The following is a 14,783-nucleotide window of genomic DNA, read 5'->3' as shown; positions in this document are numbered from 1 at the left end:
TTTTTACTGACATGCTCGGTGGGGTCGAAATGGGTTACAGGCCATTAGAATTGCAACAAAAGCAAAGCCTCTGGAATTGCAACAATACTAATGATCATGTCTCTGCTAGGCCCCGTTCAGGTGCTTTCACCCAGTGTCTGTTGGATCCGAATTTCCCAGCCTGGGCGCATCAAGCATTCAGACAGTACAGTGACATGGAGCGAGTTACTGGTCCAAACTTTTCATAGAGGAGGGTCACATGCGTAGTTGTGCGGCACCTCTACTGGCCACGTTCAGAAACAAAAGGGCATCATCATCTGTTTGACGAGACTTTGGACATACAGTGTGTGCAAGGTTATGCTGTGCAGAAGATGCCATTTTACTCTACAAAAGGGCAATGATCCAAATTCATCCCTGCCGCTAAGTGGGTGCCCACCTCATTCAATGAGGTGCCAGATCCCTCTCTGCTGCACATTGGTGTTTTTCCATTGAAGTGAATGGGCAAGAGCTCCAGGGGGAGTAAATAAGTGTAGCTTCATTGACTTAAATGGACCTCTGTCAGCTTACAGCAGTGGTCACGAGTTAATCTTTCTTTCTTTCTCTTTGTTTCTAGTGTAGCTGCTCTTAAATTAAAATTAAAAGAAGAGAAAAGAAAGGCAATGGCTCTCCCACCAGGAGCGCTTGTATCGATTGGATTGTCAGTTTGGGGCAGTGTGGGATGGCTCCTGGAGGCCAGTAACAGTCGACATAAGCAATGCAGTGTCTACACTGACACTGCGTTGACCTAACTACATTAAACGTGACCCGATACCGCTCAAGGAGGTGGAGTTCTTACATCGGCGTAGAGAGCCACTCACGTCGGTGGAAGCCAGATTTAAGTGACGACACTTCCACAGCCAGGTTGACGGAAGGCACTTTTGTTGACTTAATGGTTTAGTGTAGACCAGGCCCTGGTGTGGTAACACTCAACTCCTGTTATCATGGGACAGGCAAAGCATGGGAGTGAGGAGCGGGTTACTGTGGCCTAGAGATGCTAATGAAAACTAGTTACGGTGCTCCTCTACCCACAAAGCAGGCCTACAGCCTTAACATAGGACTACTCGCAAAAGCTTTACTAGTAACATTTGCCTTATTTTGGCACATCCTTGTCCACCTCCATGCTCAGTTTTGAGTCCTGTCACTAACCCTGATGAAGTAAAACCACCACAAATGACAAAAGCCCTCTACTGGCCCTGTTCGTCCAGTATGATGCCTGTGTGGGGGCTGCATGATGGGTACCAGCAAAAATAACCCTCCAGCAATGTCCCTGTCACTGCTCGGGTGACTGCTCCGATCACAATTTGGAACTCTCTCGCCAAGGGGTCACAATTTGGAACTCTCCCGCCAAGTGGCTGGAATCTCCCATTCCTCCACCTTTAGCCCATGTGTTTTGGAAATTCCTCTGTCCCTGCAGCCCACCTTGGTGAGCTCAGGTGTGGCTCTACCTGCTGCTCCAGCTAAAAGTCCTGTTGCCGTCTGGTCCAGGAAAGGAGTCCTACATCAGTGGTTCTCAACCTTTTGGGGCTCAGGAGCCATTTGTCAATATTTATGGCCTGTTGTGACCCAGTAAATAGCCTGGGGGTGGAGGGCCTGGGGTGGTTTCGGTTGGATCCTGCCCTCCGGAGGGGTTGGGTGACCAGCCAGGCACTCACCGCACAGTGGTGGCTCCTGTAGCTCCTGTGTTGTGGGGCTGGCTGGGCTTGGCTCTCCGTTCTGGGCGTTGCAACCTCCAGGGTTGCAGTGCTGTTCGGGTTCCTCCCCATCCCCCCCTGACTGGACCAAATCTGTGTGAGTGGAGCTGTGCCCTGGCTCATGGGGTTGCAGGGCCACTCACTCAGGTTTGGCCTACCCAGACTCCCATCACCATGATGGCTGGGCCAAACTGAGTGGTGCTGGGACCCCAGAGGTTGCGGTGCCTGGAGTAGGGTGGTGAGCCCAGGCAGCCCCATGGGATAGGAGCTGCCATGCGACCCTTTGAAACATTCTGGTGATCCAATTTTTGGTCCCAGCCCATGGGTTGAGTCGAGAAACCCTGGAGTAGATGTTTTCAGCCTGTGTTGGGGCAGGGAGCAGTGCAAGCTCTGCTACAGAATCCCCGCAGACATAAAGGTGTCTATTCCCACATTTCAAAGGTGAGACAGATGTTGGTGTAGGACAGAGAAGAGCAGGAATGCCAGGCAAAGGGGAAGAAACTACAGCAGTTGTACCGCGAGGCAAAGGAGGCCAACAGCCTTGCAGGGGCTGACTCCTGGGCCCATCGTCCTTGGCACAGACCCCACCACCACCCTGTGGACATCTCCTGGGTCCTGGAGGAAGGAAATCTGGCAGCACACAGTGATGTTGAGCTCCCTGAGGTTGCCTGCAAACAATCATAGAATCATAGAATATCAGAGTTGGAAGGGACCTCAAGAGGTCATCTAGTCCAACCCCCTGCTCAAAGCAGGACCAATTCCCAGCTAAATCATCCCAGCCAGGGCTTTGTCAAGCCGGGCCTTAAAAACCTCCAAGGAAGGAGACTCCACCACCTCCCTAGGTAACGCATTCCAGTGTTTCACCACCCTCCTAGTGAAATAGTTTTTCCTGATATCCAACCTGGACCTCCCCCACTGCAACTTGAGACCATTGCTCCTTGTTCTGTCATCTGCCACCACTGAGAACAGCCGAGCTCCATCCTCTTTGGAACCCCCCTTCAGGTAGTTGAAGGCTGCTATCAAATCCCCCCTCATTCTTCTCTTCTGGAGACTAAACAATCCCAGTTCTCTCAGCCTCTCCTCATAAGTCATGTGCTCCAGACCCCTAATCATTTTTGTTGCCCTCCGCTGGACTCTTTCCAATTTTTCCACATCCTTCTTGTAGTGTGGGGCCCAAAACTGGACACAGTATTCCAGATGAGGCCTCACCAATGTCGAATAAAGGGGAACAATCACGTTCCTCGATCTGCTGGCAATGCCCCTACTTATACAGCCCAAAATGCCGTTAGCCTTCTTGGCAACAAGAGCACACTGTTGACTCATATCCAGCTTCTCGTCCACTGTGACCCCTAGGTCCTTTTCAGCAGAACTGCTACCTAGCCATTTGGTCCCTAGTCTGTAGCAGTGCATGGGATTCTTCCGTCCTAAGTGCAGGACTCTGCACTTGTCCTTGTTGAACCTCATCAGGTTTTTTTCTGCCCAATCCTCTAATTTGTCTAGGTCCCTCTGTATCCGATCCCTACCCTCTAGTGTATCTACCACGCCTCCTAGTTTAGTGTCATCTGCAAACTTGCTGAGAGTGCAGTCCACACCATCCTCCAGATCATTAATAAAGATATTAAACAAAACCGGCCCCAGGACCGACCCTTGGGGCACTCCACTTGAAACCGGCTGCCAACTAGACATGGAGCCATTGATCACTACCCGTTGAGCCCGACGATCTAGCCAGCTTTCTATCCACCTTACAGTCCATTCATCCAGCCCATACTTCTTTAACTTGGTGGCAAGAATACTGTGGGAGACCGTATCAAAAGCTTTGCTAAAGTCAAGAAATAACACATCCACTGCTTTCCCCTCATCCACAGAGCCAGTTATCTCATCATAGAAGGCAATTAGGTTAGTCAGGCACGACTTCCCCTTCGTGAATCCATGCTGACTGTTCCTGATCACTTTCCTCTCCTCTAAATGTTTCATAATTGATTCCTTGAGGACCTGCTCCATGATTTTTCCAGGGACTGAGGTGAGGCTGACTGGCCTGTAGTTCCCCGGATCCTCCTTCTTCCCTTTTTTAAAGATGGGCACTACATTAGCCTTTTTCCAGTCATCTGGGACCTCCCCCGATCGCCATGAGTTTTCAAAAATAATGGCTAATGGCTCTGCAATCTCACCCGCCAACTCTTTTAGCACCCTCGGATGCAGCGCATCCGGCCCCATGGACTTGTGCACGTCCAGTTTTTCTAAATAGTCCTGAACCACTTCTTTCTCCACAGAGGGTTGGTCACCTTCTGTACTGCCCAGTGCAGCAATCTGGGAGCTGACCTTGTGTGTGAAGACAGAGGCAAAAAAATCATTGAGTACATTAGCTTTTTCCACATCCTCTGTCACTAGGTTGCCTCCCTCATTCAGTAAGGGGCCCACACTTTCCTTGATTTTCTTCTTGTTGCTAACATACCTGAAGAAACCCTTCTTGTTACTCTTAACATCGCTTGCTAACTGCAACTCCAAGTGTGATTTGGCCTTCCTGATTTCACTCCTGCACGCCTGAGCAATATTTTTATACTCCTCCCTGGTCATTTGTCCAATCTTCCACTTCTTATAAGCCTCTTTTTTGCATTTAAGATCAGCAAGGATTTCACTGTTTAGCCAAGCTGGTCGCCTGCCATATTTACTATTCTTTCTACACATCGGGATGGTTTGTTCCTGCAACCTCAATAAGGATTCTTTAAAATACAGCCAGCTCTCCTGGACCCCTTTGCCCTTCATGTTATTCTCCCAGGGGATCCTGCCCATCTGTTCCCTGAGGGAGTCAAAGTCTGCTTTTCTGAAGTCCAGGGTCCGTATTCTGCTGCTCTCCTTTCTTCCTTGTGTCAGGATCCTGAACTCGACCATCTCATGGTCACTGCCTCCCAGGTTCCCATCCACTTTTGCTTCCCCTACTAGTTCTTCCCTGTTTGTGAGCAGCAGGTCAAGAAAAGCTTTGCCCCTAGTTGGTTCCTCCAGCACTTGCACCAGGAAATTGTCCCCTACACTTTCCAAAAATTTCCTGGATTGCCTGTGCACCGCTGTATTGCTCTCCCAGCAGATATCAGGGTGATTAAAGTCTCCCATGAGAACCAGGGCCTGTGATCTAGCAATTTCTGCTAGTTGCCAGAAGAAAGCCTCGTCCACCTCAAGATGGAGTTCTTCCAGTTCCAGACAAGCCTGGACAGAGAACCCCCTGGGGACGGGGAAGGGAGCTCAGGTGCATGTCAAGGTTCCTTCCCCACTCTGAACTTTAGGGTACAGATGTGGGGGACCTGCATGAGAAGCTCTAAGCTCAATTAACAGCTTAGATCTGGTCTGGCTGACACCACTCCCAAGCACTAATTCCCTTCCCTGGGTAGCCTTGAGAGACTCTTCACCAATTCCCTGATGAACACTGATCCAAAACCCCTTGGATCTTAAAACAAGGAGAAATTAACCATTCCTGCTCCTTTCTCCCACCTAGGGCCGGCTCCAGGCACCAGCCCTCCAAGCATGTGCTTGAGGCGGCACCTGGAGGGGGGGGGGGGCGGCACTCACCCGGGGAGAGCGGGGCCGCGGCCGGGCTCGCCGCCCTCCCCCCGGCGCTCCGGCCAGCCGGGGAGAGCGGGGCCGCGGCCGGGCTCGCCGCCCTCCCCCACACCTACGCTCCCCGCTGGGGCGGGGGGCGGCAAAAAAGCCAGAGCCAGCCCTGCTCCCACCAACTCCTGGTGGATCCAGATCCAACCCCCTTGGATAAAAAAAAACAAGGAAAAATCAATCAGGTCTTAAGAAAAAGGCTTTTAATTAAAGAAAAGAAAAAGAAAACCCTCTGGGAGAGATTAGCATACCAGCTACTCTCACAGACAACAGATTCCAAACACAGAGGATGTTCCCCTGGGCAAACCCTTAGTTACACAAAAAAAATACCCACATACCCAATTTGACTATTCCTCTAATTGCACAAGACAGATTACAAAGAAATAAACTTAAACCTATTTATTTCCTTCACTAATACTCACTACTTAATAAGGGGCTGAATTCTGGAGCTTTCCCACTCCGGTCAAAAGTGAAACTCTACAGACAAAGGGAACTTTCCTCCTTCCCTTTGAACCATCTTGTCCTCCCATTGGTTCCTCTGGTCAGGTGTCAGCTAAGCTAGGTGAACTTCTTAACGCTTTACAGGTAAAAGAGGCATTAACCCTTAACTATCTGTTTATGACAGGTGGGTACATTAATACACACTTCTTTTTTCTGTTTACATGCTTTATGGGTTTTCAATCCTCCCCCTCTCTCTCCATCCCCTTCCTTTGCCCCCTTTTATATGGTGGCTGCGTGCACAGAGGCAGAGAGGGAATGAATTGCCGTTTGAAGTAGACTCCCTATTTTAAAAACGTGCTGTGGTAATAAAAATAAGGGGTATGGTAAGCAACTTTTTAACTCAGCTTTTATTTATTTATTTATTTTTGAGATGAGCACTCTTCCCAGTAGAGAGAGGGTCACCTTTCTCATCAGAGCCCACAGGGGCTGGGAGAACTCACAGACACAGCTGATTCTATCACAGCCAATGAGACAGACCCAGGAAGGGAGACACCCAATTCCTGTCCCAGATGGTTGGAAATTGAAACTAACTTTTGGTTACCCTTCCCACGAGGAGCCATGGCTGCAGAGAGCCCTGCAGAAAGTCTCCAGGATGAACTTTCTTGTCCCATCTGCCTGGAGTATTTCAAAGATCCAGTGATTATTGAGTGTGGGCACAACTTCTGCCGGGCCTGCATCAGCCAGTGCTGGGGGGAGACGGAGCCAAACTTCTCCTGCCCCCAGTGCAGAGAAACTGCCCAGCAGAGAAACCTGCGGCCCAACCGGCAGCTGGGGAAGGTGGTGGAGTTAGTGAAAGGACTGAGGCTCCAGGCGGTGACAGAGTGCGATGGACAAAGAGTGTGTGAGAGGCACCAGGAGGCTCTGAAACTGTTCTGTGAGGAGGATCAAACCCCCATCTGCGTGGTGTGTGATAAATCTAAGGCTCACAGATCTCACAAAGTGGTTCCCATAGAGGAGGCTGCCCAGGAGTACAAGGTAGGAAATCTCCTCCCAGCATCAGTGTTTGTACCTACCGGGTTTTTCAGATATATTTCCAGGCCCAGAGTACAGCTGCTCATGCAGACATCATGTAGCCTGCGGCCATAACTGTAGTTCCCAGGCTTTCCAATGTTTGGGTTTCCTTCTAGTGTCACCGGAACTCCTCATGTCCTGCTGTCATAAAGGATGGGTTTTGTTTTTTTTTTTTGCTAACTACAGTGTTGTGATAAAGATTTAGAACCTTACACATGGATCTCTGCTCTGACTTGAGGACTAATTTCCATGGGTGGGTGGGGAAAAATATTCATTCTCTTGTGATGCCCTTTTCCTCAGCTAATATTTCTGTTCCAACACCCGTTCCTGCTGAGCGGGACACACCGGAACCAGCACTGCCAGCCCCCACCCTTCTAAAATCCTGAGATCTTTGAAAAGATTCAATCAGACTCTGGGAATTGATCCTCCCACGCTCTGCTTCATTCATTTCAAACCAACAGAGAAATAACTTGATTCTTGGTCCCCAAAAGATGCTGGTGGATGCGAGGTGAGGCAGGGGTGTAGTCAGAGCTCCTGACTGGTGGACAGATGGTGAACAATTTTTGGAGCAAATGTGACACCATCTGTTTTACTAGGATCAGCAATGTGAGAGCAGAGTTGTAGGAAAGAGATCTTTACTGAGCACGCTGAGAGGCACTAGGGTTTGTACATTGGCAGCCAGGGCCCAGTTTGTGCTCCTAGCCCCCAGGTGTCAGAATGAATTAGTTCTCCTCTGTTACCTGCTGCTTTCCCCCAGTTCCTGCAATGTCCGTGGCCTGGCCTGTGAGTTGCCATGTGGGTGCTCTCCCGGCCTGCTGCTGGGTTAAACAAGCTGGAAAGCTAAATCTGTGCAGCAATGTTATGGGGAGTGGGGAGGAATAATTGCTCCTCAAGCTCCAAAAGAAAAAATATTTGTCTTTGCCCAGGAACAATTGCAGACCCGACTGCAGGCTTTGAAGGAAGAGAGAGAAAAGCTCCAAGGATGGAAACTGACAGGAGAGAAGAGAAGCCCAGAGTACCTGGTAGGTTCCCAGTGTTGATACCCAGGAGGGCTGTGGGGATGTATGTCAGTAAGGGAGGTTTGTGCGTCTCTCTGGGGCCGTGTGCTGCGGGTTTAGGTTCGTGCGTGTCTGTCTCTGTTCCCCTCTGTGAGCTGGAGTGGGACTGCGACTCCTTGCCTGGCTCTGGGGCTAGGACAGATTCCTCAGGAGCTCTGGGCAGCCCTAGAGCAGGGCAGACGCTGATCGAATCCACCGGCAGGTGTAGCCTGTGCTCCCCTCTGCTCAGAATGGACGGGATGTGGGGTCATGGCCCTGCCTCCTCCCTTCAGCTCTGGCAGTGCCAAGGCTGTGTTAATGCTCCATCCCCAGCTATCAGAGAGGTCTGCTCGGCTCGGCTTCAGGCTTCATCTTTGTCTGTCTCTGCCCATGCTGTCTCTTTCACTCTATGCAGTGCCGTTGTAGCCCTGTTGGTCCCGGGATATTGGAGAGACAAGGGGGTGAGGTGAGATCTTTGATTACAACAATTTCTGTTGGTGAGAGAGACAAGCTTGCACACTGCCCAGAGCTCTTCTTCAAATCTGGGCTGGAGAGCTCTGGGTGGCTTGAAAGCATCTTTGGAACGACTTCCGTCGGAAAGAGAATCGAAGATATCACCTCACCCCTTGTGTCTCTCTCTATTATTGATGAGCACTAGAGAGTCAATAGCTGAGTGACAGCCAAGCTCTCATGCTAAGCGCTGATGGTTTCACAGGGCTCTAAAACTCACCTGCTTCCTGACGTTGTCTTTGAAAATCACTGTGCCCCATCCAGGCATGAGACAGGGTAATTGGACTGAATCAGGAGTCATGTGGCCAAGGGGCTGCACAGGTGAAGGGCTCAGACGAAAAGAACCTGACATTCAATTTGTCTCCCATTCTTATAACTTTTCTGGGCCCGCCTATGGCTCAGATCATAGCACCGATCAGCCCCAACTGAGCTGGGTCTGATTGAATTTCACCTTGGCTAGTGTCTGGCACCCAGGGCCACACCTTGGAAGCAGCACCCTAGAAGTTATAAGTCTTTCAGTCTCTGTAAATATGCATACATCATGGATACGCACATGGGAAAGTGATATGAGCATGCTCCAGGAGACAGGTGCACCTCAAGCCAGTGTGCGGAGCTGTAGCAGGCAGCTGTGGAAAGGGGGCAGAATTAAGGTTGGGTGGCAGGCGCGACCTTTACTCTGCAGTCCCTTGTTTTCAGAGCTGTGTTTGTCTTCGCTTCATTCTTGATTTCATGGTACAAGTTTATAGCCTGGGGCTGCACTAGAGATCCTGATCTATGCACTAACACAGTTAGCTTTTAGGCACTGAATTCTCATGTCTCTCCAGAGGTGTGGCTGGGCGTCCCTCCGGGGCATGTGAATATCAGGAACTTCCTCAGTGAAACTTGGGAGTTTTGGTTTGTTTTCTTCTTGTGTGTTTTCTTTACCCCCTTCAGTCTCTCTCAGGAAGTCTCTGCTCATGTACCTCTGAATCCTGCCCTTTCTACTGCTGGAAGGATTGAGATTGTCACAGTTCACTGATCACAAACAGAAACAAACCATGTCAGATGGGAAGGAAATTTAGGATAAGGTGGGACTTTCTAGGAAAATCTCTCTGGTCAAATGAGGAAAGTTTCTGTCTGCTTTTGAGGTGTTGAATATTTAGAAATTCCCCCTCCTGCTCAGAGGGCTGTGTGAAATCTCCTCTGCCTGTCAGTGTGTCCTTGACGTGCCCTTTCCCTCTTTGTGCCTCATCTTTACAGGGAAAGACAGAAGCTGAGAGAGAGAAAATTGTGGCTCAATTTAAGAAGCTGCACCAGTTTCTGGAGGAGGAAGAGCAACTCCTGCTGGCCCGACTGGGAGAGCTGGAGAAGGAGATTGTGAAGCTGCAGGATGAAAATATCACCAAACTCTCCGCGGAGATTTCCCGTCTCAGCGAGCTGATCAGCGAGATGGAGGGGAAGTGCCAGCAGCCAGCGAGTGAATTCCTGCAGGTGAGCCCTCAGAGCCTTGGAGATATTTGGGAAATGGATGAATGGGGAGACCCATGTGGCTTGGAGTGCAGGATCCTAACACTACAGTGGAACTCACTGTTTCTAGTTTTTACATAGGAATCCTCTCTCTCGCTCTCTCTTTAATGGTACCTCATTTTATTGTTATGAACGACTGTTAAAATGTGAATTCTCTAGTTTATGATCACTTCCACTTGCTTCTGTTTTATTATTCTCTTTTCTTTTATTAGTAATTTGATTAGGGGTATGGAACAGCTTCCATCTGAGCAGAGATTAAAAAGACTGGGGAGTGTTGAGCTTAGAAAAGAGGTGACTAAGAGGGGATATGATGGAGGTCTATAAAATCATGACTGGTGCAGAGAAAGTGAACAGGGAAGTGTTTTTTACCCCTTCACATTACACAAGAACTGGGGGTCACCAAATGAAATGAAAAGGCAGCAGGTTCAAAACAAACATAAAGATGTGCTTCTTCATAGGCCTCACAGTCAACCTGTGGAGCTCATTGTCATGGGATGGTGTGTACGCCAAAAGTATAACTGGATTATAAAAAGAATTAGAGAAGTTCATGGAGGATAGGTCCATAAATGGCTGTTAGCCAAGATGGTCAGGGACACAACCCCATGGTCTGGGTGGCCCTAAAGCTCTAACTCCCAGAAGCTGGGACTGGGGATGGATCACTTGACATTGCTCTGTTCTGTTCATTCCCTCTGAAGCATCTGTCAGAAAACAGGACACTGGGCTCGATGGGCCGTCAGTCTGACCCAGTATGGCCGTTCTTGTGTTAGGAGTGAAGGAATCTGGGAGAGGGGCCCTTTTGTAGGGTTTAGATTTTAATTGTCTTTTTTATAGTGTTCTGGGTCCATTTCTGGCCCACATCCCTGCGGGAGCGGAGCCCGTTAATAACACACATGAATTCATCCATCTCTCCTGAGGCAGGGAAATATTTAAATAATGTTATCCCCGTTTCACAGAGAGAAAGGGGGACTCTGTTTTGGAAATCATCCCAGGCCAGCTGCCATTCTCCCCATGACACCACCAACACCCCTGAACCAGGATCATAGTGTGGCCCACTCCAGCCTCTTCTCCACCAGCCGACTTCCTTCTCATGGTTATCACTCGTAACTGAACTCTTTGTTCTCTGTCCCCTCCCCCTCTTTAGGACGTCAGAAGCACCTTGAGCAGGTATGTGGCTCCGTCGCTGTGTGGGGGAGGGGCTTGAGCCCCATGCGAGGCCCCCATCACCTCAGGGCATCACGGCCAACTGTGAGGGGCAGTGTCACCCCTCAGATCCAAATCTCCCCTCTTCAGATGTTACTCCTGGGATTGATACTCTTTATTCGAGACGGTGAGATGACGCATGAGGGCCGGTTAATAGACCAGAATAGATCCTTTAAATCTCTTGTGTCCCAGGGAACATGAACGCTTCCAGATCAGCAGTGTTCAAATATGTCCAGCTTGTGTCCATTTGGCGCCCTGCGTGAGGTGATTTGGGGTTAGTGCAGTGGTTCTCAAAATCTTGTACTGGTGACCCTTTTCACATAACAAGCCTCTGAGTGCGACCGCCCCCCTTATAAATTAAAAACACTTTTAAATATATTTAGCACCATTATAAATGCTGGATGCAAAGCGGGGTTTGAAGTGGAGGCTGAGGGGCCTTTGCCTCTAGTTTGAGAACCCCTGGGTTAGGGTCTCCATCCATTTCTGACTGGGCAGGTGTCCACACCACAAAGCTTAGCGGAGTCAATGCAGCTTGCTGGCCCATCTGCCTGCTCCACTTCCCCTCGATGTCGTCTCTCCCCAGGTCATGCTGGAAACAAACTGGGCCGCAGCGGGTGAAGCTTGTGCTGCCCTTGCCTGAGCGGTACCTGCTCTGAGGCCAGGATACATAGAACAATCCAGCCTCCAGGCCCCGCAGTCAGTACTGGGTTTACCATGGCACCATGGGGCTGGGCCCAGGCTCCAAAGGGGCCCCGGCCCGCTCTTCTCCGCCCCCCACTCTCTTCTGCAGATACCATCAGCGTTAGTGTGCAGCTGATTTCACAACCCGTGGACTCCCAGAAATCCCTTTTCGGTATCCCCCTGCACCACTGTGATCACCCCTTCGCTATAGATGTGAAACTTGATTGGCATATGTGGTCATTCTGATCAACAGCTGTATGTGGAGACGCTGGGTTCCCCCGGGTCCCCCCCACCCCTCTCCCCTTAGTGTTGAAAGGGACCTGTAGCTCAGCGCATTTTGGATTCCACAGCTGCCTGGGAAGCCAAAGCTGCAATGTGAATCCACGTGATCGCTTTTAGTTCACAGCCCCAGCTCTGCCTGCACGCTGGGCATCAGTGTAATTCTTGCTTTCCCCCAAGGAGATCAGACCCACTCCATATATCTGACACCCCAGGAAACGGAGAAATCAATAAGATTCCAAGGCCACAAGGGATCACAGAGATATAATCTCGTCTGCCCTCTTCTAGACCAGCCTAGAGACCTACCTCAGAGCTTTTAGAAAAACATCCCATCTTGATTTAACAATGGGCAGTGAGGGAGAATCCACCAGAACCCTGGGTACATATTTCCAGTGGCTAATTACTTTAAAATATAAAGGCACTTGGGTTTGTTTTCTTTATAATAATATTTCTGCCACTGTATCCAGGCAGGCAACTAGTTGAGTGAGACTGAAAGACAGAGGAAGAGGTATATGTGCCAAAGCAGCCAATGGCCTATACGAGCATTAATGTCAAGTTTTGGCTTGCGCTAGTTGCTGGGCAGCGGCTGTTTAACCAGCATTTCAGCTGGGAGCATTTCTAGTTTGTGCATTTCAAAGTCTGCCTTTGCTGCAGAAGAAAATCCAGCCAGTGATCAATCTCTGGTCATTATTTTAAACACAGCTTTGGGATTCAGAGGGGAGAGCCAGAAGGAGATTTTGTCTTTCAAGGAGGCTCTGCTGCTATTTTAGGGTGAAAGGGTGTAGCAATAATTAGTGACAGCACAAGCTAATCAACCCTCTGCAATCACATCCGCCAACATCTTTAGCACCCTCGGATGTAGTGCATCCGGCCCCATGGACTTGTGCTCGTCCAGCTTTTCTAAATAGTCCTGAACCACTTCTTTCTCCACAGAGGGGTGGTCACCTTCTCCTCATACTGTGCTGCCCAGTGCAATAGTCTGGGAGCTGACCTTGTTCATGAAGACAGAGGCAAAAAAAGCATTGAGTATGTTAGCTTTTTCCACATCCTCTGTCACTAGGTTGCCTCCCTCATTCAGTAAGGGGCCCACACTTTCCTTGACCTTCTTCTTGTTGCTAACAACCCTTGCTGTTACTCTTAACATCCCTTGCTAGCTGCAACCCTTGCTGTTACTCTTAACATCCCTTGCTAGCTGCAACTCCAAGTGTGATTTGACCTTCCTGATTTCACTCCTGCATGCCTGAGCAACATTTTTATTCATAGATTCATAGATTCATAGATTATAGGACTGGAAGGGACCTCGAGAGGTCATCGAGTCCAGTCCCCTGCCCGCATGGCAGGACCAAATATTGCCTAGACCATCCCTAATAGACATTTATCTAACCTACTCTTAAATATCTCCAGAGACGGAGATTCCACAACCTCCCTAGGCAATTTGTTCCAGTGTTTAACCACCCTGACAGTTAGGAACTTTTTCCTAATGTCCAATCTAGACCTCCCTTGCTGCAGTTTAAACCCATTGTTTCTGGTTCTATCCTTAGAGGCTAAGGTGAACAAGTTCTCTCCCTCCTCCTTATGACACCCTTTTAGATACCTGAAAACTGCTATCATGTCCCCTCTCAGTCTTCTCTTTTCCAAACTAAACAAACCCAATTCTTTCAGCCTTCCTTCATAGGTCATGTTCTCAAGACCTTTAATCATTCTTGTTGCTCTTCTTTGGACCCTTTCCAATTTCTCCACATCTTTTTTAAAATGCGGCGCCCAGAACTGGACACAATACTCCAGCTGAGGCCTAACCAGAGCAGAGTAGAGCGGAAGAATGACTTCTCGTGTCTTGCTCACAACACACCTGTTCATGCATCCCAGAATCATGTTTGCTTTTTTTGCAACAGCATCACACTGTTGACTCATATTTAGCTTGTGGTCCACTATAACCCCTAGATCCCTTTCTGCCGTACTCCTTCCTAGATAGTCTTTTCCCATTCTGTATGTGTGAAATTGATTTTTCCTTCCTAAGTGGAGCACTTTGCATACTTTTTATACTTCTCCTTGGTCATTTGTCCAAGCTTCCACTTCTTGTAAGCTTCTTTTTTGTGTTTAAGATCAGCAAGGATTTATTTCACTGTTTAGCCAAGCTGGTCGTCTGGCATATTTACTATTTGTTGTCAGACGGTACCGGTGTGGTGCTCTGCTCTGTTCAATGTTGATATCAGTTGGCTGCGTGCGTGTGTTCCCTCTGTGTGCTGCCCCGGCTTTGCGCAGATAGCTGACACAGCAGACCCCGAGAGAACCCCCAATGAGCACAGACTCTCCAGCTCCCCAGATTAGATATCCAAGGTGCTGCTAAGGTGCTGCTAGCTAGTACATAGGTGCTCCCTGGCAATGGACTGGGTCAGTCAGTGGCGGGACTTTCCACTGCCCCCTAGGCCAGACAAAGACGTCCACTCAGGGGTGCATTCTTATACACAGATACAAACAAGTTACACATCACTCCCGACGTATTGAGGTGCAACCCCCCTACGTAGTATGGTGCCGCCTCTCACCTTGTACATGTTGGTTTGAACAAAACAACTCTATCCATCATATTATCCTTTTGTCCCTGTCTTGTTATCTGTGTGGAATGTGCAAGTATCGGAGTGTTCTGGTTAGGGTGACCAGATCACCAAATACAAATATCGGGACGCGGGGGGGGGCGGGGTGACGTGGGGCGGGCGGGGGCGGCGGGGGGCGGCTGGGCACCCCAAGAAGA

The 14,783-nt window shown here is 49.4% G+C and overlaps 1 protein-coding gene across 1 annotated transcript in view; it reads left to right on the top strand.

Moving 5' to 3' along the window:
• The first annotated feature begins 6,311 nt into the window (after positions 1-6,311).
• LOC117887298 (zinc finger protein RFP-like) overlaps positions 6,312-14,783 on the top strand; it is a 14,746-nt gene continuing 6,274 nt past the window's right edge. Inside the window, exons 1-4 of the mRNA XM_034789752.1 lie at positions 6,312-6,785; positions 7,748-7,843; positions 9,608-9,838; positions 11,016-11,038. Coding sequence (XP_034645643.1) covers positions 6,369-6,785; positions 7,748-7,843; positions 9,608-9,838; positions 11,016-11,038 — 767 coding nt within the window. The 5' untranslated portion in view covers positions 6,312-6,368. The remainder of the gene's footprint in view (positions 6,786-7,747; positions 7,844-9,607; positions 9,839-11,015; positions 11,039-14,783) is intronic.

Source organism: Trachemys scripta, chromosome 14 (assembly GCF_013100865.1).
Source record: "Trachemys scripta elegans isolate TJP31775 chromosome 14, CAS_Tse_1.0, whole genome shotgun sequence".
Lineage (NCBI taxonomy): Eukaryota > Metazoa > Chordata > Testudines > Emydidae > Trachemys > Trachemys scripta.
This window is presented reverse-complemented; position numbering and strand designations above follow the sequence as displayed.